At 40.1% G+C, this 26,161-nt stretch overlaps 1 protein-coding gene across 1 annotated transcript in view; it reads right to left on the bottom strand.

The window, feature by feature from the left end:
- Positions 1 to 6,713: 6,713 nt before the first annotated feature.
- The window catches only part of VAT1 (vesicle amine transport 1), a 35,520-nt gene continuing 16,072 nt past the window's right edge, over positions 6,714 to 26,161 (bottom strand). The window contains exons 2-6 of the mRNA XM_075177439.1: positions 16,566 to 16,773; positions 14,810 to 14,980; positions 14,057 to 14,146; positions 12,126 to 12,367; positions 6,714 to 9,194 (exon numbers count right to left, since the gene is read on the bottom strand). Coding sequence (XP_075033540.1) covers positions 9,093 to 9,194; positions 12,126 to 12,367; positions 14,057 to 14,146; positions 14,810 to 14,980; positions 16,566 to 16,773 — 813 coding nt within the window. The 3' untranslated portion in view covers positions 6,714 to 9,092. The remainder of the gene's footprint in view (positions 9,195 to 12,125; positions 12,368 to 14,056; positions 14,147 to 14,809; positions 14,981 to 16,565; positions 16,774 to 26,161) is intronic.

Here is a 26,161-nt window from a genome sequence, read left to right as displayed (position 1 = left end):
TAAATATATAATTCAAAGTATGTAAAGTTCAAAATTATGTAAAGTAGCTAAAAAAAAAACATGTAATTTCTGTCTTATCAGAACTATGAAAACTATCTGTACTTCCTCCCGTCTTAGACCCCACCTCACTCTGTAGTTAAATTGGCTCATGGAGACTATTGACAGGAATTCCCAGCACAAATGTGTCAAAGATGTAACGAAAGTGTCAAAATAGTGGCTTAAAAACCACTATAGTGTAAATGTTCTAATATTTTTTACTTCTTAAAAGGTGGTGGTGTGTGCCACTTCCCCACCTCCACTGCTAGTTAGTGTGTTACTGAATGTTTTCACTTTATAAACTGACAATTGGTTTTACATAGCAAACCTTACTTAATTTCTCTCCGGTAATGGACACATGGCGCTCAGCATACAGTGTGCAGAGGTTAAAGACAAGAAATCGGAAAGGAAGCACATAGAAGGCATTTAGCCTCGCTAATATAAAATACATTTCTGAATCATGCATGTTGAACACCGTTATATAAAGTGCACTGACAGAAGCATGGACACTTCACTGGAAAAACTTACAACCTGTTCCAAGCATGGGATCACTTTCGGGGGGACCCAGTTACTGCAGGTAGTGCCCGGGATCCCCATGCCTCCAGGTACATTGGGTAGGGGCTGCCCCACACTAGACAAAGGGAGGCTATGGTGCGGGTAGGTGGTTTAATGGTTAGCACTTCAGCCTCACAGCATAGGGGTCACAGGTTCTATTCCTGACCATGGCCTTATCTGTGTGGAGTTTGTATGTTCTCCACGTGTTTGCGTGGGTTTCCTCCCATACTCCAAAAACATACTAGTCGGTTAATTGGCTGCTACCAAAATTGACCCTAATCTGTGTGTGCGTTAAGGAATTAGACTGTAAGCTCCAATGGACCAGGGACTGATGTGAGTTCTCTGTACAGCGCTGCGGAATTAGTGGCGCTATATAAGTAGCTGATGATGTTCTTTGGGCAGGAACCATCTCTAGATAGTGATTGGGGGGGATGATATTCCTTCAGCACCTCCTTAGTGGAGGTACTTAAGTTACATAGTGCCGATCTTGGGAGCAGTCAAAAGCAGCAGCTCCTCCTCTAAACTCTCAGCTGCAGGGAAAGTAGGGCTGAGGTTTTCTGGGCTTGTGTGCTCTCTTTTCCTATGAGGTGTCTTTTGCATCTCAACATCTTTCTGGATTGTGCAATATTTTTTTTTTTATTCCTGTGTCTGGGCAAGGGAGTACATCCACCGTCAAGCTTGACAATAAAGATGGTTGCCTACTTCATCTTGGGAAGATGCCTTGTGTGAGGATGTGATGAGAAGCAGCTGAGCTGGCCTACGAGTACAACTATAGATATAGGGATGCTGATGCAGCTCATTGCACACCCAAAGGAATTTGGCAGGGATGCTCCCACCTTTGCTCTATCCAAGGCTTTCATGGGAGGAACCATCGCCTCCCATGAACTTTTGGATTCTGACTTTACAGCACCCATCAAGCCGGCTTGGGCTCAGGGCCTGGCAAGGTCGCTACAGGACCTCGTTCAGGTGGTCCTCTGCGTTTTCTTCCCAGCACTAAGGTGAAGTAGCGGAAATCTTGAGTTTTCCTCATGTCCAGTGGAGGATACTTATAGGAAGTGGACTATTTAGTGCGTGCTGTTAGCCAGACACTAGAGAATAAGGACAGATAGAAAATGGACAGCTCGCTGTTAAAAAAAAAAAAAAAAAAAAAAAAAAAAAAAAGAAGCATACGGTTTCCTTTCCTGGTTGGTGAAGCGTAGACTGATTGCAGATTTTAGGTCTCACGCACAATACAATCCTTTTTCCTCTCCCTAGTGAGGTGAACTGGAATCCCCATGTAAGGTGGATGCTCTCATAGCTCACCCAAAACTACCACTACTCTGAACTTTGCATAGGCTGTAGCACAGATCGAAAGAAAAAAAGACAGTGGAGAGATGGCCATTGCAATTACCCTGACATGGCAAAATTGGATTTTATTCAGAGATGTGTAGTGGTGGATGCGCTTAGTTTTTGCCAGTAAATTTAAAGTGCCCCAAGTTCCTGCATACGTGCTTTATTCCAATGTTGCACATTGGATTCAGAGAGAAATGATTGAACACCAGTGCAAAAATCCCATTTTCTTTTGCAGGATTAATATAAAAGACAATATTCCAGGCCAAACACAGGGCTCTTTTCCTTGCATGTTTTTGATGACAATCCTGCACCTTTTAAAGGAAGGCAAGAAATTTCACACTGGTTTAGGCTTTTGAGCGAGTGTCTATCTACTAATGTTTTTATTATTTGAAGTGGCAACATCTTGGCAGTCTGAATGTTGAGATTCAGTATAAAAGGGCCAAAACACAAGGTTAAGATGACTAGACATCAGAGAGGTCCACCTACTGACCATAGAGATGTTGAACAGTATTTATAATAAGCATGTGCAATGCACTTATGCTGCAATCAATAACCATGTTTTTCTAGTGCACTTAGGGCTGACCACAAGTCTCATTTGTTGCTGTGGATCACAGCACATGGCACCATAATTAATGGGCAGCATTTTACCATCAACTCTTCTGCCCCTGGCTGGATGCCCAATTGGGAAGGAACCACTGCCTAGAACCCTTGGCATTGGTCAATGCTCATCCACCCGTGCAAGAGCAGGTCCTCTGGTCATCAATGGTAGGAGATATTTTAACTGCTCTGACACATTACCGTCTTTAACGGGGCCAGAGCACTAATCATTCAGTGCTGGCAATACATAGCAATCTAGTGGTTTGTCAAGGTTAGTACAACTGGTCATTTGCTGAGCACTAACCAATGTGCTAAAATAGTAGACTGGCAAAATTACATAGCAAGTTGCAGTGTACAGAGAGCTAGCAGGGCCAACCATAAGGCAAGGAGTATACACCCCACTGTATCCAAGTTTGCGTAGGGAAATCACACATATGAAACAAATGTTATGACTACCACGCTGCATATAATTTATCAAGCCTCTTCAGCTGGCGGTGTACATGAAGCATAAACCTGGGGGGGAACCTACCTACCACCATTCAAAATCGTTAAACCCAACTTTATGCTGGGCTTGGGATAGAGAAAAAAAAAATTAGAAAAGTGGAACTTTACTATTGTCTCCATTCCATACTAATTTTTCAATCAGTAGAACTTCACACCACTGCAAAACAACTTTTTGCACAAAATATTACTGCTAGCCTGGACCACAAGATGCGCAGAGATGGCACTACTTTATTTTCTTCTACATTACTCATTAGAATCAGGAAACCATAGGCTGAGTTAGAAATACATCCCCTTTGCATTTTATATTCAGTAAGGTTGACACTATGGAGAGAAATCTCTGCTTCATCACAACTTAAGCCAGGAGGTGTTTAACAACTGTTTTAGCCATCTGTCAATTTGCTATATGAACAACTATTAAAAATCATGATTCTTGCTATACTACAGATCTAGGGGTGGCAAGAAACACCCAATAACTGCAAGCCCTCTTCCTCTCATTGTGCAGTTACTCTGTATTCTTTCGACTACAGTTGCAAAGAGAGCACATACAAGTGACCAATTCTTCTGTCATTGACATCTCTAGGAAGACCCAAGTGTAGAGGAAGAGGGCTCTGCAAGAGTTGCACTTTAGGTTCTAGTGTAGTGGATATTTGACCTTCCTAGCTATCATTTGTTTAGTACATTCTACATGACAGCTAGAATATGATTGGTTATTAGCAACATCTCCACTTTTCAAACCCGCCGGAAATCTCTCGGCTTGTTACATTTACCCCCTAGTCTCTTACCATAGCAGTCACTGATTAACAGCTTTCACACCCTATACTGGGCACAATGCACATCTGTTCCATATTTCACCAAAAATCTACTGATCTACGGAATGCAGATACTAAATGCTGACTTGCACAGCCCAGAGAAAATATAAAAAAAAGTTGTGAGCTTAAGTATTAAAATAACCACACCCAGGAAAAAGACTTTTGTTATGCTTTTAATTAACATTTGAAACATGTAAGGCATACGGCAAAGTTAGGCAGAAAAGCATTACACTTCATGTAAACAGCATTGGCACAAAACTTTTGTTCAACTTTATTACACTTACAAAGCAGGGAATCTTGGCAAGCGGTCACATTTTTCTGGCGACTTTTAGAGGAAGGGGATGAATGAGTGATTACCATTTGTCCAATAAAGAAAAGAAAAAAATTTCCAGAAAATTACTGTTTTAACAAAAGTAAATTCAATCTGTTTGGTTCTCTAGTTCAAGCAGGCAGGAAAATGGTCTGGCCAAGACATCACTTCCTGCTCCAGAGAATCCCATGCTCCGATACCTCAGCCGAGGTCATCCTAACCACAGCCATACTATTTTGGTGTTCTAATAGTGACCAAAATCTAGATCTTCACAACTGCACACAAAGTGTTCCACTTTATTTTCCTATTAAGTGGGCTGCAACAAAACAGGGCTAAGGACATTTTCTTACTGCAATAAGTTACTAATGCAAAGACTTATCTAGCTAATAGAAATTTGCAGCCAATTGTCCATATACACTGTATGCAATGGACATTTATTGAACTGGTTGAAATTGAAGTTTGGTATGGTTGCAATTTGGAAAACACTAAACTAAAGCAGTTTGTTAAAAGGTTTATGGCTCAGGCTTCATCCACCAATTGTTTATGCTCCTTAGCGAGCAGAGCACAGTTCTACTATAGAGAATTTTAGGCCAAACGAAGGATTGAGAACAAGTTCCACCAACCATGTCAGAAGATGTCCTTCCAGTCCAACATTCTATATTTACACAGAGCTCATACCAGGTGAGCAACCTGCCAACAGCAGCTACACTATTCACAGTAAGAACTAGTTAATGGTGCCTTATGACATCCACAATGAACTTGCATGGTGATGAAAGCAGGTCATCTGCTTTGGTTAATGGAATCACCAGGTTTTAAAATAAAGTCTATTTTTTGTATGGTCCATGATCCATGGGTCTGGTGCTTTACAGCAAGGTTTCCATGGCATTTAGGTTAAGTGTTTGTCCAAGTGGTTACATCTATTCTTAGTCTAACAGTTTAAGTCAGAAAACTACATTAGCATCCAATTACAACAGTTGCCTATTTAGAGTGGAAAAACAGGCTTTGGCAACCGATGCCTCAGACAGCCAAGACCACCATGGTTTTCCAGTTTGTCTAAGATAGTTTCCCCAAACTTCAATGAAATCTGACACTTTCCTGATCAGTTCTCTAGTAGATAGTGCTTTTACCATGGATGTGTATTTACATTGCTCATAAGTAGCGGTCAAGAATGCCATTTGAATAAAAATCTGTAGCCATCACACTGAGGCATGTTGAGCAGTATGGCAAGATTAAAGATTAGTGGACTACAAAAACTGTTCAGAAGATGTTATTGGTCATATAGGTGTCACAGGCTTTAAGCAAAACAGGAGGCGCCTGACAAAAGGCAGATTATGCCTCGTGTCGTTTTTTGCATTGCAAATAGTGGTGCAATATTGTTAAACAAAACCTATCTACAGCACACCCAAAACTGTATATTTAAAAAAAAAAAAAAAGGACAGGTACACCAGGAATCAAGTTGTACGAGTGCAAATTCATATGAACACTTAAAGATTTGGCACTGACCCTGCCATAATAGAGTCAATAGACCAGATTCTTTTGCCGGAACCATGCAAGCTGTGTTGTGTACCGCTACTGCAATATACTGAGAGCACAGTGACTGAAAGATTAAAGGCAGTGTTGATAGCTGATTCAGATTGTCCAGAAATATGCATATTGAAAAAGGACAAAATGTAGTTATATGGGGAAAAACCTGCCACAAAAGACCAGGAAACTACACCTACTATTTATAAAAGCCAAGCATTATACACTAGACTTCATAATGTGATCACAGTGAAGCATTTTAACATGGCTTTAGCCCAATTTCTCATTTGTTACAAGAACATTGGACCCCACCATTATGTAGTACTTTAACGTGACGATGGTATAACAGGCATGATTCCAAAGATTGGACCTTTAAGTCCTTGTCCTCAGAAAATCTAAATCTCTAAGCACTCTGGGTGATAGAACAAGACGTTTGAACCAAGCATTGCCTTCAGATTTTTATGTATACTATGTACTGGTAATCCCCTCAAACTAGTAGAATGATGGGGGTCAGATGTCCATGGGATAACTTAGCCCAAGATATTACTACCCTACCACAGCTAGAACTGTCTCCAGTCATGCTTTTGTTGAAAGTGACTGGCTGCAATGGTTCGTTTTTCTCCATTCGAAAAGGTGTCCGTGGAGAAAAATTGAGACTACTGGTAGGAGTAGGGAAGAGTCTATTCTGAATGGTAGGGGGGTCCTACTCTTTACCCTTACTATGCTGCTGTTTAGGATGAAGGGACAGTTTACCATTTACTATTTGTGCAGAATGCTGTGAATATGTCCTTGTTTCAAACTACCTATAAAGCCAAAAGTGTTCATTTAGATGGGCCTGGCATGAATAGAAAAGAACTTTGTAGATAGGCGTTTATAGGCTTGCGGAATAAACTACGTTTTAGAAAGTAGATGGTTGGAAGTGCGGCCTCAATATAGAGTACTATGGCAACCCCCTAAGCTATAGCAAGTCTATAACACATTTTACCCTTTGTGCTTTGAGCTAATCTACACTTCCTGCCCTTCCAGTATTCACGCAGAGAAAAAAAAAATTGATATTGAATACATTTGACCAAGTGCAGTAACTTTTAACGCAACACTTATTTTATCTGCAATACAGGATTACATCCTAGAAAAGGCTTATAAAGAGTGTGAAGCTAACACATTTGCATCAGGGCAATGCCTGTCTAAACTACTGCTGCGGATTACTATACCCGTGACCTACACCCTTCATGGTCAGTGATGTTTGTGCTTGTATAAGATTGGTCTAGGTTGTGTGAAACTGCATTGAAACTCACCAAGTCAAATATTTAATCTACAGATCTATGCACTAAAGCAAATATGCAGCCACTGTTCTATAAAGTATGATTTTTTTGGCATAAAACTGTAGCCCTTAAGTAGTTTACTGCAAATGACCAGGAGACATTTACCCCAGAAAACTAGAGTTTCAAGAGGATTGACATGTATTTAAAGACCACATAACAAGTACTTTAATAATGCCGAGGATCAAAGATCCAGAGGGGGGAAAAAAAAAAAAAAAAGTGTGAACACTTACTGTTAACTACTGTTCAAAAAGCAGTCACTTATGTTACTTGTATTGGCACAGAGATGTTGGTTGGCACATTGGTATGTTGGTAAACTGGCAGTGGTCCAGCTAAAGCCTGCCCATGACCTTGCCTTGTAAAACCTTGGTGTTAATGAATGCACTTGGAAATAAGGCAACCAGTGAGTATCAGGAGAGATTTGTTTCAATACAAACAGTATAAACTACAGTAGCTTGAAAAGGCTTTGAGTTTGGCATGAAAAATTAATGAGAAGTTTATTTGGCATAAGCCAGACTGTTACATTAAATAAAGTTCACGTGAATATATCTAAAGCTTCATGTCCAATGTAATAGCAAACTTGTACTTTGGGCATCCATGAACAATGTGCTTCATTCATTTTTGTCCAATGAAGATAGTTTCACAATACGGTCAAAGGGTAACGCAGCACAGTGGTGGTCAAGATTTTAGGATCTGCATTTAAACACTTATGTTTCAAACATCAAGGACAGCTTTGACCGGAAAGAGAAACCAAAGTTTACTGCAAACAGATGCTCAGTCACCTTGGGACAAAGACAAGCTGGACCTTAATGGTTACAGCAGTAATTAAACTATTACTCCCATGGGGCACAGCCAGTGCCATTGACTAGTCTGCAATGTCAAATGTTATCAATTCCAAGTTGGTCACCTGCAAAATTCAGAACTTTTAAAGTCTACCCAGTGGCAAAGAATCACAAAGAACCTAACCATTTTTTTTTTGCATTTAAAACCATTTTTCACATGATGGATGAACTCCTTAGCACTATTCTACTGTAAGCAGGTTACATGGGCACATTACAGAAATGCTGCAGTGGATCTAGTCCCCAAGATAAACCTTTCATATTCTGGATATTTAGATTTCTGCATGGCTTACCATTTCCTGCTAGGCATGAATATGGTCTGCATTAATTCATGTAATCAAAATCTTACCATAGAAATGATTATACAATGTAGAGACATCAGTAGTGGCTGGATATCAGCTAAAGTTCAGTTTTCAGGTTGCTACATTTGATGCTCACTTTAGCAGATTAGTACTCCATTAGCATACTGTTATGGGGCACAATGTGAATATCTAGTTTTTCTGTACAACTATTAATGCTTGCTTGGATTGCTCAATTATAAGTTATTAATTAATTGGTCCCCTAGATTGTGCTCAGTTTGCACTAGTAGTGATAATTTGTAAACAAACCTTTAAGTAATCTTAAAGGTCTGCAGACAACCATGTGACTTATCACGTGCAGACCTTCACTGGTGTAATGCATGGATTTAGAAGTCCACATGTGTTAGTCACATGACCAAAGAAAAGCTAATAAAGTGTTCACATTGTAACAAATTGGCAATGGCAGAGTCAGTACATTTATTTAATGAAACAGGATATCAGCAACCACAGTTTGTATGAAGAGTTAAGCATGTACAGTATATGGAGCATTTTAGAAAATAGTCTAATGGTGGAAAGACAGGATAGAAAACTTTTTGCCGCCCTCAGCAATTACAACTCAATACCTGGAATGTTATTGTGTAAAAGACCCAAGAGGACCACAATGAAAATACTTTTCAGAAAATCAAAAAAAACTGCAGCAGATTAAATAAACAACAAATTCCCCGCAGCTTGGCTCAGGATTCTTTGCTAAATCTTGTGCAGTTTATAGATTTTAAGAGAGATTTATCATCACTCCCCAGCATATGCTATGGGTATTAAAGTGTAACCCACTCACTGCCAAGTGCTGGTACAAGCAAGAGGTTATACGGTCATCTTACAACAGGGCTCAGTCACTCCCCAAACATACACACATTAGTAGGACAGTTTTCACAATCTGCAGGATACTGTGCTCCCTTCTGTACATCATCCCTTTAATTCTCTTCCTTCTTCTCTTCTTCCTTTGGCACTTCAGGGACCAGGATCACTTTACCAACATTTTTCTTCTCCTGCATCTGCCTCATGGCATCACCAATCTGCAAAGACAGCAAAAGCCACACTAAGGGGGGGGAAATTCCAATATGAAATTGAAAGTTTGATGCTCAGAGACCTTCACCCTCGCTATAAAGATCAACACTCTCTAAAGTTTGAGTTTTTGAATTGTATGAAATATTTACCCAAAGGCTACAAAACCCAATATAAACATTACACAAATCAGCCATGCCTCAGTAGAAGCTTTCAGGAGTGTAACAGCCAAAAAGGATCCAATATGCATGATTCTGGTCCTGGACTTCTGATTACAGAGCAGACTTGAATGTGTCACAGGTGGTAAAATAATGAGTCCACCCTTTAATTCTGGAGGGACTAATGGCTGGGTCTTGCTATGCTGTTTTTTGTGGGTAATGTAACCAGTATAAGCTTATTAATAACCTGAACAAGTTTAAATTTCTTCTTACCCATTATTTCCAAGAGTGTTCTGGTCATAGGCAGCCATTTGACTGTAGATGAGGTCTTCCCAAATTTTAGAAGGAGTTGGTCCCTTATTGAGAGCCTTGCATATACACATTCCCCACCTAAGCTACAACTATTCCCTACAAACTGCATAATATATTTTCTTGATTTGTGCGCATTGCCATTTTGGTAGTTAACCTTTGAAAGGCACAACTACAAACCTTAATGTCAAAGTATTAGTGAATTGGATGGGAAATGTGGTAGTGTACGCCTATTCAGTCTGCTGTAGACCAGATCGGCCCAAAAGTCTGGGATTAGTTGCTTTAAGACTGTGTGCACTTGTCATTCTGTCAACAGTGCAGTTGCCAACAAGGTTCCATGTAATCTGGTCAGTCTGAATGGCACTTATGCTCCATCTTCAATTGAGGTTTTTGAAGACTCATCTAAATTGTCATTTAAAAAAGGTGAAGACCTGTATTATACAGGTTATACCATACGGTCACTCAGCTGCACATTAACCCATTAATGCCTGTCCAACACTTTTACATCTGACTGCTAGGTGCGGTTGCACAGCTGAACTACAAACATATTCTACAACTGTATAGTTTAAGACAAAAGCCATCCTTTCCTACTAGCCATGGTAAAAAATCAATACCGCCGAAGAAGTTTTCCTAGTCCCACTAATAAGCCCCTATGCCGCTAGTCTCCCCACCTTCTCCTATAATCTATAAACTGTATGAGAACACCTAAACTAGTCCCTTATAGTGTACCATTACAGCACTTTAGGTGGCAGGAGCACTCCCTGGAAACAATGGGTAACCACCACCTACTACTTTGGAAGTGCAGCTTACAGGAAGTCTGATGGATGGTTCTGCTTCACAGGGAGACATTGGTGCAGAATGCATTCAGGTCACAGTGACAATTGAGGGGCTTAGATGTACCTGGGTGAAGTGTGGGATCGTTATATGTCTTAAGCTATGTCAGGGTAGAAGGAATTAGATTCACATCTCCCAATGCAGGCAGATATAGCAGCTAGCAATGGATCACTTGCAAGCGATCAATGCAGAGCAAGATTACCTCTTGTCTGGCTTCAGCCTGGTGGGACAAAGCAGAGCTAGTTAAATGTTAGAATCTTGTTCTACCATTAGAGGGCTTCCCTGAACTCCTCTTTTGGTATCATTTATAAAGGTTGATCAATTCGGAAATATCTTGGGACAGTCTGAGTTTCTCCAATATATTGAGTACTATTAACCACAGAAATTACCCATCCTGAAGGCTAATAAGCCTACATTAAATAGTAAACTAATCCAATTGTAAGCTTCATGTTACCAATCTAGACTGGTTAATAAAACTGCTTTTAAATTTTAAAGCTACCAATGATTTTTAAAGTTTTACAAACTGATTAGTAGCAATTACACAATGGAAGTGTGCTTTCCATTTAGGAAATTTTGGCCTTTATGATCATTTAATGGGAAAGTTGGTATGTTTTGACACATTCCTCACAAATCCCTATCCTGTATTTTTAGACCTTCACTCTGGAAAGGTTACAAAGTTCCTTTTAATCCAAAAACCTTGAAATATTTAGTGTGTTAAGCCTATAATACAAGTCTATTCTGTACAGAACATCCATTTAAGCCGTTTTTCCCCTTGGATCAGAATTTAAATACAACTAGAATGCTGAACTGCATGTTGGAGACTGGGTGTTACCAACTAATGTTCCCATAACATGAGAAAAGTGTCCCAAAAGTAAAGACATCTGGATAGTCAATTTAATTCCTTGGAGCAGTTGCCAGCTGTCAGCAAGAAGGGAAGCAATAGAGATAACAGTCTGGGTCTCCAGAGAAATGGAGGCGGAAGACAGCAGACACTATATTCTTCCTTTGAAGTTTTTGAAAGGAAGTTGAACACAATGAGCGTTCCATGATCACATGTCACAATCTGCCTAAGCTGGAGAAGTCAGGCCTGGAATTTATGTAAGAAAGTGGATTTCAAGTCATACCAGACTGACCAAGAAACATTTAATGCTCAAGGGTCTAAGCTATTGCGCCTTCCAGCCAGCAGAGGGCACCATCACTGTTTAAAAGTTTGAACCCTTTTAGAGAAGTTATTCTTTTGGTTTTCCCAAATCACTAGACAGCAGAAACAGTGACCTAGAAACATTGCCAAAGTTAGATATATAGTTTGATTTACAGCCATACAATATCTATATATGGGACAGTGAGACCTAGCCATGCAATGCTTGACCAGGAAAGAATAGAGGGGGACCAAGGCCAAGTGCCTAGAAGTGAGCCATCCACTAGGGCACATTTTATAATCATGGCAACCAGATTGCTCTTCTTCCCCCTCCTATAAAACATGACTTAGAGTATGGCTGTCACAACATTCTCAGTGTGCTGTGTCCATGCACATCAGTGAAGGCAGCCCCTGCTTAGTCACAGACATTTTTAAATACAGCCTGGTGGAAAATTTAATCTCTGAATTTCATTCTGCTTAAAGTATGCATGCATCCAGCTTACCTGCTCAAAAGGGTATACACTATCAATTCTGGGCTTAATCTTTTCCTGCTTGTAGAGGTCAAACAGAATATTCACAACGTCTGTAATCATCTCCGTTTCGTTATCCAAGTTACCCAGGTAGAAGCCACACACTGCCTTGTTTGAAGGAATAAGCTGCATAGCATTTATACTGAACTGGTTCCACCAAGACTTGGCAAGGGCCATGAAGTTCTTCTTTTGTCCAGTCAACAGGTTTGAAGCCCCTGTGGAACAAGTTTTCCAACAGACCTTTAACAAATGGACTACATTGAAACACGCCAATATCTTTATGTTAATACTTTGGGGGTTGGGTGGAGTTACCTTTGCTCATGTTGAAGTGCTCAGTAGGAAAACACTAGCATAATAAAAATAATAAAGTCTAATAAGACAGTTTCTCTAAAGGTTGACACTATCTTCCCCCCCCCCCCCCCCATGAATGTATGACTAGTAGTTAAGCATTCATTATGGGACTTAATATATGCTAACCAGCAATTCCTCTTTTGGCGAATAAACTTCTGCAAAACATTGTATGAGGTGTTTCGCAGAAGCTACTTCCAGTGTTATTTGGTGTGCTGAGAACAGGGCTAGCTACACCACATATGTGCTGCAAAAAGGTCTGACAGAATTTTATAAGTCAAAAAAAGTTAATGAAAATACAATTGTAAAGGAGGTTGCTCATTGGAGGTTGCCTGTATAAATAAAGTCTAGCAACGTTACATTTATACGAATTTTGCAAAATAGACTTGCAAGAATGAATAAGCCATATATCCAGGTAAGGAGTAGCAAGTGATTAAATATCTATGTGGCCCTCTAACCTTCTCCAGGGCCACACTACTATGAGTTAATATATTTATTTAACTCAAAGATGGACCTCACTGAAACAGCAGGCATATTCATGTAAGAGAAATGAGCGTCACATGCTGACAAAGCAGGATGGAGCTGGGGCATGCAGAAGGCTGGGAGCAATGCCTGCTGACCATTGTTGCTTTAGTGCCTTATATTTGCATTGTTACAAATGCATGTTAACCTGCTATATGTTAGGAATTTCCCCTGCAACAAATAGTCTAGATTAATGAGTAGGGACTATATAGCCCTCTAAAGTTATTCAATATAGTATAACAGCAGGAAAAAGTTATCATCGTTTATTTGTTAGGCGCCACAAGGTTTCTGCAGTGCCGTACACAGCATAAACAGTACACTATACAGGGTAAAATGATACAGAATAATAAACACAAAGTACCAAATATTGTGGAAATGAGGAGTCATGGGATTTTGGATGCTGGTAAACCTGAGGGTGGAGGCTGGCACAATCCGTGAACAAAACATACTATTCAAAAGGGAAAATTGGTCTGCAAACCACCACAATGGATATTGTTTTACATGTTCGTATGTAGTGATCTGACGGAGAGGGAGGAGTTGGCCATGTCCATAGCCTGCACACAAGTTAGTCTCAAGTTAAACTCAGTGTAGTCATTGGGTACTAGTACCACCACTAGATTTCATTTTTATTGGTCTAATTTAAGCATACCCAACGGCATTTTTTTTTTTTTTTTAAAAAGAATTGCTCATTAACATCGATCAACTGTGAAAGGCCAAAGCAAGTGATCCATTTGTCTGCAGTTTCTTGCTAAACCATTTCTTAATCCTCACATACAATTAGATGGGGAGGAAAGAAAGTTCTGTCTGCAATACAGTACATTGTTACAGTAAAATTAATCCCAAAACTGTATGTTGGTTGAATCCCATACAGTGGAGGTCAGCATCTACAGGAATTTTATTATAAGACTATGTACATCAGATTAGTGCAGGAGGATGATTAGAGTAATCACAACTTGTGTTCTCCAGAAGGAACAGTTACATGAACAGACTGCGATACACAACCAATTTGAGTGCACATTTATTGCAATACTCACCATAAAGGACCAGCTTTCCCATAGGTTTCAATAGGTTGTATGCTTTACAAGTGTCTGATCCTCCCAAGGGGTCCATAACAATATCTACACCTAGAAAATAGAGCACAGGATTGTTTTTATTTTGTACAAGAAATGGGACAAGCCTGCATTTATCTTGTTCCAACCACCATCCCAAATACTTCACTTTCTACAGCATGTGGATGAATTCTAAGGGGCATATTCAATTAGCTTTTGGATTCGCGGTAACGCGCCGGAACAGCCGCGAAACGCAATACACGGTACTGCAATGTGGATTTTCGTTTGCAGCCCATAGGGTTGCGAATGAAAATCCACGTTAATGCGGTACCGTAATACCCGCCAAGAACACGCACTTTTTGTGGTAACGCGCGTTACCACGAATCCGAAAGCCAATTGAATATGCCCTTAAGTATTGCCAGTACTGAGGACTACCCTTATACACAATATAGCACATTACCAGCTTCATCAATAGAAACTAGAATTTACAGGGATTACGCAGTGAGGTGTTCTGGCACAATCTGGCAGTGTTCTAGTGCGCACTTTACTGGACAGTAGACAGTCCAGCACTCACCCACTTTGTTTTAACAGAAAGGCATCCTATTAGTATTCGCTGTAAACACCAAAATAAAAGCCACATCTACATATAAATATATTCCAAATCAAAACTTTTATAAACTGACCTTTCTGGTATAAAAACAGGCATTATGGCTGACAACTAAAAAAAAAATAAATTACCATTTGGGGAGATTTTCCGAATTTCATCAACATAGTCACTGGTCTTGTAGTCAATTGGATGAGTTACTCCATGCTCTTTAAGTGCTTCATGCTTGGATGCTGATGCAGTCCCAAATATTGTGACATCTTCCACGGTTTTACAGAGTTGTACTGCGGCAGTGCCAACACCCCCTGTGGGACAAGTATATTTTAGGTTACAAGAGACACCTTATTGATCCTTGCTAGCCCTTGTTAGTCAGAACTGGATCCCCTTCAGATTAACACACATTTAAGTGGTTATCTGTAAAGCCACCAAGAAGCAACCCAACCTCCTAATTATTGTAAGGACATAAAGTAGAATTGCCGTTTCATACCCTTTAAGGCCTTGTCAGTTTTCCAGATGGGAATTGGATACTTTCTAGTGAAGTTTAGAAGATGTTCACTAGTTACCACTTCAAGCAACACAATCTTTCCTTTGCACCAGTCCACACAAAGCTTCCCTTACCCATAGCTTAGAATGTTTGAAATCCTTTATATTGGTTCTCTTTAGATTCTAATGGTCTGTTAATGTCATCCCCAGAACATGTTGTGAATAGTCAGGTTTTGCTTAAGTGGAGAGCAAAGAAAACCAACTTCTCCCAAGCATTATTTAATTCTTTTTTTTAAGAGATGCAAAACAGAGGGAGATCATTTGTCTAAAAGCTGTTTCTGTACTTTCTGCACAACAGATTCATGTCATCTGTTCTATAAATTCCTGGAATTCACATTCCCTGGAAGAGTGGGAGGAAAATACATACATTGTATGAGAGACCACAAAGAATGAGGATTATGTCCTCATCTGATACTTTTATCGCACTTACCCTGTCCTTGTAAAAACAAGGCCTCCAGCTTACTACAAAGCATGGGAATTTATATCTGAAACTCACTATTTTACAGAACAGAGTAGTTACTATGTCAATACCCTTTACAGTCCCTGCTAAGAAATGTGAAGTAGGTTGCACCTGAAAGTTCACACAAGAAAACCATGGCTTCGCTAGATCAAACAATATTTATCAAGAGGTAAATATCCTATTTGCTGCCAAAAACTGGTTTCTTTGGTTTGGGGGGGGGGGGGGGGGGGGGGATTTGAGAGTCGCTGTATGCCTGCCTGCACTTTAATTGGAGTGGCTGGGCAAGATCCCCTGTGTTCCCACCAGGCACACATGTAGTATGCAGCTGCATTTGTTTTTACAAGCTGCACAGTGATCAAAGGGTTAACATGGCAGCACTGATTAAACAGAAGTAAAGGCCCTTGACTTATTTTAAATACCTTTGTGGTCAGGTTCTTTTGAGTACAATGCTTTAACCTAAACAGGAATCACCCTTATTGGACAGGAAAAGCTCATTGCACGCAGGAAAAGATGAAGGAAGCACGTTAACTGCTTGCTATTAACAGCAGGAAGTGATGGAATGTTCTGCTAGATACTATTGAAGGATGTTACAAGATTCAGCTCTCATTTTATTACAGACTTAAAGTGGGTCAAAACTCTGGATCCACATATATTCCTAGATGGCAATATTAGCTTTAGCAGCAAATGGTAGTAACCCATTTGAAAATCTCATTACGGTTGGGCTAAAGTGGAAATAAGATTCACTAGCCAGGAAGCCAGTCAAGACTAATGTTAAAAGATTAGATTTGCATATGAATAGCTTAAGTAAAAAAAAATAAAGGTCATACCGATGCATTTCACCCTTTGAGTTTGGATCTTTTCTGCCTATAAGTATTCAATAATCTTACCTGCCGCCATGTGGATGAGGACACTCTGTTTTGGCCGGAGATTGCCAAAGTGGAATAGAATCATGTAGGCAGTGATGTAGTTTACCAACAAGGCAGCACCTTCCTTGAAGCTCAATCCTTCTGGCATGATGAATGTGTGGTTGGATTGCACAGTGACCAATTCTTGCCACAAGCCATATCTGTTAAAGACCAACACATTATCTCCAACCTGGAAAACAAGCACAGTTTAATGAAGCCTCATCAAGTTGTACAGATACCTTTCATAAATGACATTTTGCTCTGATAAGAGGTTTAGTTATTCATGTCTGCTGCCCCCTCCCAGTCTTAGCCAGTACACTGCAAATACAAAAACCAAAATCATTTAGTGTCAATTATCTTTTATTACAAGGGTTCTGCTGTGCCATTCACTGAAGTGCTTTTTAAAATGTATTCAATGCATCATACAAGTTTCCACAGCTCTCTGGACAATACTTCCATTATTTTGCAGTGAAAGTGTTGCAGCAAGATAAGACATTTGTTAATCCATGATTAAAGAATCAAACATTGCCTGCCATTAGACAGCCAAGTCCAATTTCCTCTATGGATGGCATTCCATGCCAATCTCAAGTTCCTCACTACGGGCAAAAAGTTAGTGTGAGGTTGAGATTGGATATGGAAACTCCATTCATGTCGAAACTTAACCCAATTTTCAGGAAACCTCTTGGAAGCCAGGTATAACTATCAGAGGAGTGTCTCACTAGAATGAGAGAGACTTAGCAGCTCTCACCATAGGGAAGAGTTGCTAAGCAATAGCCAATCAGAGCCAGTGAAGGCCTCAGCAATCCATTGGCATTTGGCTCTGATAGCAAGAGCCACACAGTTTGCCTACACATTAAACAACCCTGAACACTGATGCTCCTTACAGTTTGAGAAGTGAAGTAATTGTCACTTTACTCCCTCTGTTCTATCCACTTTCAAGTGAAAACTATAAGCTTCCAACAAAGATACAGATTTAAGCGTTTAAACTTTATGGACGTTAAAGTATTTTTGTTCTGTCTTGAAACCATAAAAAACAAGTTTACTTTGCTATGGAGGCAGCAAGCAACCAATGACTGAATGGGTTAAAGCCAACAGAAACCTCTAACAGTAACAGGTGCCATGTGGTTTAACGTTGCTTGGTTTGCACTGTACTTCTAACAGATGCATAAATGCAGCCATGGTGAGAGCATCCATGATATCACAAACCAAATCTATTTAATTATCTTTAACGGTTTTACATAAGGTGGAGAACCTTCTTTAATCCTATATGAGCACAAAAATGGTACAGTTATTGATCAGGGCAGGTAGTCAAAAGCCAGTCATTAGAACTTATCTAAATACAAATAGATGAAACCCATATTAGACTGAAGTTTACTGTACTTTGCCCCAACTCATCTCCTTGATAGAATTATAGCTTCAATATGGAAGGACAAATTGTTGTAGCCTATTAGAACCTAACTTTTGCAGCTTGTACTTTGATAGCAGGTTTACACTACATCTTACTAAACTTATAAATAAATGATGGTGAACTAGAGTGCTTGTTCAGCAAGCCAACCTGGATAGAAATTGCACAGTCATTCGGAAAATAAAGGAATCATTCAACACATCTGAGGACTGGGTTACATATCTTAGATTTGGTTGCATGCAATGAAACAGCATCCTAAATAATTAGTCCCAGAGTCAGAGAGGTGAACTTCCATAGCCTAAATTTACCATGTACCCAGTTGTGAAATTTGCTAGTGAATAAAATCCCTACTGATCAGAGGGAAGCAGCTCAAAACAAGAGAAAGCCGTTCAAATGTTATGGACCTACTCACTGGAGAATGGAAATTGTTTTTCCCAGCCTGGTTGACCATCCCAACAAACTAATCTAACATTACCACTAAATAATAGTGTCCTTTGAAAGACAGCTGCAAAAGTGACCTAGAATGGAAACTATGGAGCAGACCAGGAACATTGTGCTCCAGAAGAGTTCAGAATTGCATGTATAGTTTTATAGTTTACTGTCTAACCTTCATCTAGTTATACCCCTTTCATACTGCACCAATATACCAGGTTTTTCCTGGGTCGAGCTGAAACGACCCGGGTCTTGGTGCAGTATGAATAGTCCAACCACAAAATCCTGGGTCTAAAATCCTGGGACTTAGACCCGGTATTTTGCGAGGGGTAATTCCCGTGTTGGACCCTGCTAGCCTGCAGTATGAATGGTGCAACCTGTGTAATTCCCGGGTCTCACCATTCATACTGTAAAAAAAACAAAAAATGATACATAAGAAATGTTTACTTAACTTGTTCAGCCAGCGGTGTCTCCGGTGCGTTGCAGGCTGTCAGGTGGACCTCTGGGTACTAAAATGACGTCATTTCTAATGGACTAGAAATGACGTCATTTTAGTACCCAGAGGTCCCCCTGACAGCCTGCAACGCACCGGAGACACCGCTGGCTGAACAAGTTAAGTAAACATTTCTTATGTATCATTTTTTTTAAAATTAAATTTTTTTTCACTAAAACCCAGGTCGGGCAGGTGCAGTATGAACCCGCCCGTCCCGGGAATCTGGTTATCTTTACTGCCCTGTGCCCCGGCAATATCCCGGGGTTAACTACACGGGATATTGCCGGGGCGGCAGTATGAAAGTGCCTATGGAGGCATTAATAACATAGTATAAGCCAGTTTTAACAAATGTGCTCAGTTTGTGTTGTGCAGCTTGCATCTTCATACTAAATTTTTATTTTTATAACCACACAAGATTTCGTTAAATCTGAGATTAGATTTGGGATGAGATTAATCACTTGTTTTGTAAACTTAAGAAAGTCTGCTCTACAGCCAAAATGGAACTAAGTGTGAGGCCTCATGGTGTCAGTATGATTGACAGCAAAGTTGTCTCCTAGAGATTTTGAATAAACATTTGTAAAGAGATCACTAAAATTTTTTTTTTTAAATAAAGCCCAAAACCCCCATGACACAAACATGTTTATGTGGGAGGGCTTTAAAGTGATCAAACAAAATTGCAATAGATTGTGCATAATTGCAGCAACCGTCTGTAATCGTGGTCTAGAAAATCTAGCAAAGATTTGACGAGAGGTTAATGCTGGCAGTATGCCACAGAGGAAGTCAACACAATGTCAGGAGTTTGGCCAGGAAATAGCAGTCAGATCATGTGCAGGCAGCCTTCTAAACCTTAACTGTGACGTGTCACATCTGCAGCGTGCCTTGTGAAACAAAGCTGAGAATACATGAATTGAATACAGTGCATCATATGACCCAAAGAGCTATTACTTGACACATGTATGAAGAGTTCCCAGCAGTAGTCAGCTTTTGGCAAATACATTAACAGCCTAGCACAACTTACCCTTAATGCAAAGCTAAAGAAAAAAACCACAAAAAAAAAACAAAAAAAAAACCATAAGTGCTTATTCACAAGTGTATGCTGAGGCAATGTGAAAAGGAACTTTAAAATGCATCTCTAAAAATGTATCTAGTATTTTCCATGTGCTTTTGTCAATAGCAGCTATTACATTGGAAACATGTTAGGATGCAATAGAGGGAACCAAACCATAAGCTATTCATCCACAGATGTGTGCAGCCTTTAGAAGAAAAAAAAAAAAAAAAAAAAAAAAAAGAGGAAAAAAGTTTAGGGGTGATGGTGTGTAGTTAGAAGTGATTCCCCAATGCTGCTTGGAACAGTCTGCAATACTAGCAGGCTTTCCTCATAGGTAAAGCCCACCAAGGAGGAGGTGCCCAAAGCTGTGTCCTGTACAGCTCTTGAAGTTCAAGTCCTGCAATTACAGCCATAGTTCTACAGCACCCTAGTGCTGTGCCATCCCTAGCTGCAAATCTTTGAATGGGTAGCAGTCTAACCTGCCCCAATCCATGTACAGTCACCTATAAAATAGGTATCTGTCATTCAACACCAGGACTGGGGAAAACTGCAGAGCCAACATGGCTCTGGAGCACAATCCCATCAGTAAAATAAAAGCTTGTTGTAGCTATTGTCCAAGCTCATGCTGCATATAACAGAATAGATCTTTGGTAGCAGCTGGGAATATGACCAGCTCCAGTGTTGCCCCTAGATCCATGGTTGTAGTTCCACCATGAAGTTTATGCTGGGGATGTCAACATTCGCAGCACAAGTTTACTTTGGGAAACTTGTTAGATTTGGTTTTTACTGAGCTCCAGTTCAGTCAGTCATTGTGATACTTCTATATTTTGCCCATCAGTCAGACCAGACAAAAGGGCAATTGTGCTTTTCAGAGGTGAGGCAGTAGTGGGGTGGTTCAGTTTAATGGGCTTGAGGTAAGATGTGCTGCAGATATCTAGAAGTTTTATTTTGTTTTCTTTAAAGGAGTGGCAGGGTACATCTTATGGAGCTGAGCCAACACGGTGCCAAGAGGATTGTGGTTGGCTTCTAGATGCTCTGCAGCCTCCACATACTGAGGCCAGTTAAATATGGTTGAGGGGCAATAAATAATTGAACTGAAGTTTAAGCATGGTTGGAGATTAGGCAGGTCTGTTACACTTGTTATGTGATTAACTGTTCTTCCATTTATGTAATCAATAAATGCTGCAGCCAACTGGATCCACATCAAGTGGATGAGAAGTTACAGTGAAAATTAAGCAGCAGTCCTGACAGTCACTGGATTGGATGCCTTTGTTAGAAATACTCTACCTCTTGATGCCATTTATGTGCTTCATGAATTCCTTGTGACCCACAAGTTAGAGTAGTTAAATGAATCTGAAAAGGCCCCATTGTGCCCCCCCCTGAATATAACTACCACTGGCATCCCATATACACTGCAGCAACCTTAGCTACAAATAGTTTCCCTATGCACCACAGCAGTTTCTTCTGTTATCTTGGATGGCAATAGCATATTAAGAGCATTGAACAACTGTAATCTTTATTCTCAGTATTCAATAGTTTAAATTTAGTTTATGATCAGTGGATCTGGAAGCCCAGATTTGGGTTCAGTTCCACTGATCATGAGCTAGTTGGCCCACATGAGCATATCCCCAGAGGTTGGCCCAACAAACTTAAATTGATTTTTAGAGATGAATCACATAATGGCAAACAATTGCCAAGCTTACCAAACAAAAAAGCCTAGTAGTGTTGGGACAATACATCCCACCCTAATGCAATTGTACATTAAGTGCTTCTTAATGCAGGACCACTTCTAAAGCACTCAGGTTTCTGGAACCAGAGAACAAGTCAGAGTGCTGATAATTTACTGCCGTTGGTCAGAGTTCATTTGGCCAAGCAGAAAGACTTTTCCATTTCCAGAACTGCTGTGAAGCCAAAGTTTGAAGTAACATTCCACCTCCCATGTAAACAGTGCAGAGAAAGTGGAATTTATAATTAAGGTTAGAGTGAGGCACTCTGGAATATTGGCATTCAGACAAAACTAGAAGAATCAGTATCAGATTTAGCAAAGGAAATTTTAAGAACACCAATTGACTTTGTTATTGCTTCCATGGAGAGAGCTGAATGGTTCACCGCCTGCTAGCACCACTGTTGCCAGATGATATCTGTGGGGGAAACAGAATATTGCAGCTAGAGGTAACCCCCTTGAGGGCCAGACCCTGCCCTTCAAATGGGTCACCCTATCCGGAGTAAGCTTGTAGAATATTCATTTCAAGCAACATCTAATTGTGCAGTATTCTCACCAGCACTTATTTCCTGGGTGCTCCACCTGGCTGTTTATTTGCCACCTGGCTCTTGGAGACCAGATTCCTATAATAGAACAAACCATTGTTTCTCCTATTATAACAGGCATTATAGCCAAAAGCGTTACACCACTAGCCACCAGTCTGACCAGTCCAGGCAGGTGTGGGCAATAACCTCCAACATGTTTCATTACTGCAAAGAATTACAACTGACCCCACCTGGCTACTTAATGCCACTAGCAAAAAAATTCTGGGGAGAATACTGTTGTGGCTTAATTTTCTACATAGAAAGTGTAACAGTATTGTGTCCATCAAACACTAAGCCGCAGTGATGTGAACTGAAAGTTAACTTTACCAAGGCACTATACAGTCATGTGTTTAGTGCATGCCATGCAAAGGAAGTGACATCTTAAGTAGTCATTTGGTCTCCCAATATGTGGACACTCAAGTCTTTCTCCAGAATTATGATTTCTAGCAAAGACAGCTAAAACTAGACTTAAACTTGCATAAAACTAATCTCTCTAGCCTAGGGATTTTAAAGTATCAGGCATTAACCGACAGGCTAGAACAAATGAAGTAGCACTTCAACCACTTAATTCACAACTAGATCTATGCTTAATGTGGTCGTACATTTGTTAAGCTAAATTATAGGATAGTTTAGTAGGTGCCAATATAAACTTAGCTCAGAGTTCCAAGAATTGCAGATTTTAATTTAGCAGAGGACAAATCCAGGCTCAGCCCAATCTGTAAGTGAACAAACTTCAAAACAGACAGGGCTGTCTTAGCAGCAATATAGGCCACTGGGCAAAGCAGTGCACTGGGGCCCTACCTACACAAACACTCACCCACTTATGTACAATTGATGTGTAGGTTATTTGTCAAGATATGTATTTGCAACAGCAAGATCACATGTACAGACAAAAGTTGATACCAAGGTGATTGGTCCACCTAAATGTTTAAAGAGTTTGAAGGTTCTGAATAAATCTCCTTGAATATATGGAAAAGTTGGCAAGCCTATGGGGATCCTATGCCGGTGTGGATCCTGAGCAACTGCCCAGCGTGCCCATGTGTCAAGACAGCTCTGGGTTTGGAAATATTCCATCCACAGAACAGAGCTGCAACCTTGAGACCATACCATTGTGTAACACCCCCTTATTACTTAGCAGGATCATGCGATGTGGGATCAGCTCTGCCAGGAGTCATGGCATGTCTCAGGCCTTGTGGTAATGAGGTCATGGCAGCATTCAAGACAGTTTGGAGGTATAGCTACACAGGTGCAAATATTTCATAGGACCATCCATCTAGAACAGTAAACCCAAGCAGCAATTCTGTATGTATAAACACAAAATATACCACCACTAGACCAGCATTGTACCACACCCCATAAAAAAGGTATTTATAGGTTTATAAAACGGTTAAACATGTCAGTTATGTACAACAAAACCAGTCAGGGAAAGTGTTAAGTGCTGCAGAAGTCTCTGCATCTCCAAAACGTTTCAGAAACAAACCCCCGCCAGCTTACACTTCCTGTATGAATTTGGCAGTTCAAAAGATCATTTTTCTAGGCTGAAGTCAGACAAAGCCATTAGTTACTTTCCAAAGGACTTTCTTCCACTGACAAAAGTTAATTGTAAAGAGATCAGTGTGTAGTGGAAAATTACATTAGCTTGGGATGTCAACTTTCAGCGATGATCAACTGGGGGATAGAGAAGTGCAGGCTGACTTTCAGTTGTAGCAATTGCTGCCATCTGATGCACATTCTACTGGCAACCTGAATAGAGAATTATCAAGATATGCGATTATTGCAGCAGTGACCCATAGACTATGGGAAACAGAGGCCTAAATTCATAGGTCACCAAGATCATACCAATGACTTGCCTAGTCACCTCACTCCTGCCTTCAGGACTTTTCACCACATTTGGAACCCCCCACCCCCCCTTACCTGCCCAGACAATTCAGATGTTCCCCTGAAAATTTGTTTTCACACTTGCCTGGCTCCATCCCAGGGCAATTCCCTCTGCACACTCCACCTCCAATGTCTCCATTTACTACCCAATCATCTTAACACTCACAAGTTTGGCCCTTTAAGTCAGTCTTTGTAGAGTTTACTTTGTTCTAGTTGTGTCTTATGAAAATGTTCTATAGCTTCTTGTATGGATTGTTAGCAATTCTATTATTCCCTTGTCCCTTACTTACTGGTGTTTTGTTTGTTGCTCTTAATTGACATATGTAGTAGAATAGAGACCCTCAGCTAACCCTAAGCTACAAGGCCATCAACAAAGCTGCACCAACATACATCTCTTGTCTCAATCTCCCAACTTGGCAACTCAGTTCTACACAAGATCTGCATCTCACCCATCCTCATTACATCCTCCCATTCCCAGTTACAGAACTTTTTTCGGGCTGCACCCACTCTATGGAATGCTCTCCCTCACACAATAAGACTCCTCTGGTCTATAAACTTTCAAGCGTTCTGAAATCCTAACTCCTCAGACAAGCTTATAATATTCCTCAACTACCCTCTTAACCTCACTACCTTAACCCATTACACAATACTACCCCCCGGACCAACATTGTTGTGTGACAGGATCATTTAGCCTATAAAAGTCACTTTTACCTTTGCAGTCTGGCTGGGCCAAAATGTAGACTTAACCTCATGTGTCAACTCCCATTGTCCAATAGATTGTAAGCTTGTGAGCAGGGCCTTCTCACCTCTGTCTGTTTTACCCAGTTTGTTTATTAGTTTATTATGTCTGTCCCCAATTGTAAAGCACTACGGAATATGTTGGCACTATATAAATAAATGATGAAAGTGTTCTATAGTCTCTTGCATGGATTGTTAGCAATTCTATTTCCTTGTCCCTTACTTACTGGTGTTTTTTTGTTTGTTGCTCTTAATTGACATTAAAGACATATGTAGTAGAATTGAGACCCTCAGCCGAGCATAAACCCCTTTATTACACCAATAAACTTAATTGGTCTAATGTAGTACAGCAGCAAGGAGACAGCTGACAAGTTTGCATTTTATAAGTTTGCTAAGAAATCTGGCAAACTGCTTTTGAATCTATTAGTACTAAACAAAATGCTACTGTTATGTCCTTGATAGATTGGCAGGAGTTCAAACATAAGGTCACTGAAAAGACATTTCATGGTACTTCTATGAAAAAAGATTGGATGTGATTGAATTCTTAAGCTCAATCTTTTTGGAATTCAATCACTTAGCCTGCAAATACAACTATATTCTTATGTAACCATTACAGCTGAAGTTCTTAAAGGATTTCAGGTTCTATTGGCCTGACTGATTCAATAGTGAGTTTTATGAAATTTCTAAAGAAAAAAAAAAAGTTACTGATAATGGTGGTCAAAAATACAAAGTATCTAAAAATGTACCCATTGACTAAAAATTTACTTCTTGCTCACTTCAATACTGCTTAATAAAAGTATTCCCCAAACCTGCTACAGTTCCCAAATTACTGTTATAGTCCAATATACATCTTGGATGTAGATTATAAATTAGGTAAAATAATGGCAAAGCGGTTGAAGGGGTTACCAAACATCATTGCCCGAGACCAGTTCATGTAGATATTAAACCTCCAACTACCTGGCCAATGGATACGTCCCCCTGTTCATGGTGGAGAGGGCACAAGACATGAGTGCTGGTTCTCCATGAATTGCACTAGAACCACTGTGGCCCTGAGAATTCAAGTTTATGAGGAGTCTGGGAGGGTGTGACCATAAACTTCATTCAGAAAACACTCCTCATAGTTTGATCCAAAAGCATTCTCTCCCAGCTATTTGAACAACATTACTGTATTTGGCTCTTTTGCTGGATATAGAGTTAACCTCAAATCTGTAAAATTGAACCACTGTCACTGTTGTGGCAAATTTTAAGAAGTCCCTTCAGTTTATACTGTCTAACCA

The sequence above is a fragment of the Mixophyes fleayi genome, chromosome 6 (assembly GCF_038048845.1).
Source record: "Mixophyes fleayi isolate aMixFle1 chromosome 6, aMixFle1.hap1, whole genome shotgun sequence".
Lineage (NCBI taxonomy): Eukaryota > Metazoa > Chordata > Amphibia > Anura > Limnodynastidae > Mixophyes > Mixophyes fleayi.
Note: the sequence above shows the minus strand (reverse complement) of the source record. Positions and strands in the feature narration are given on the sequence as shown.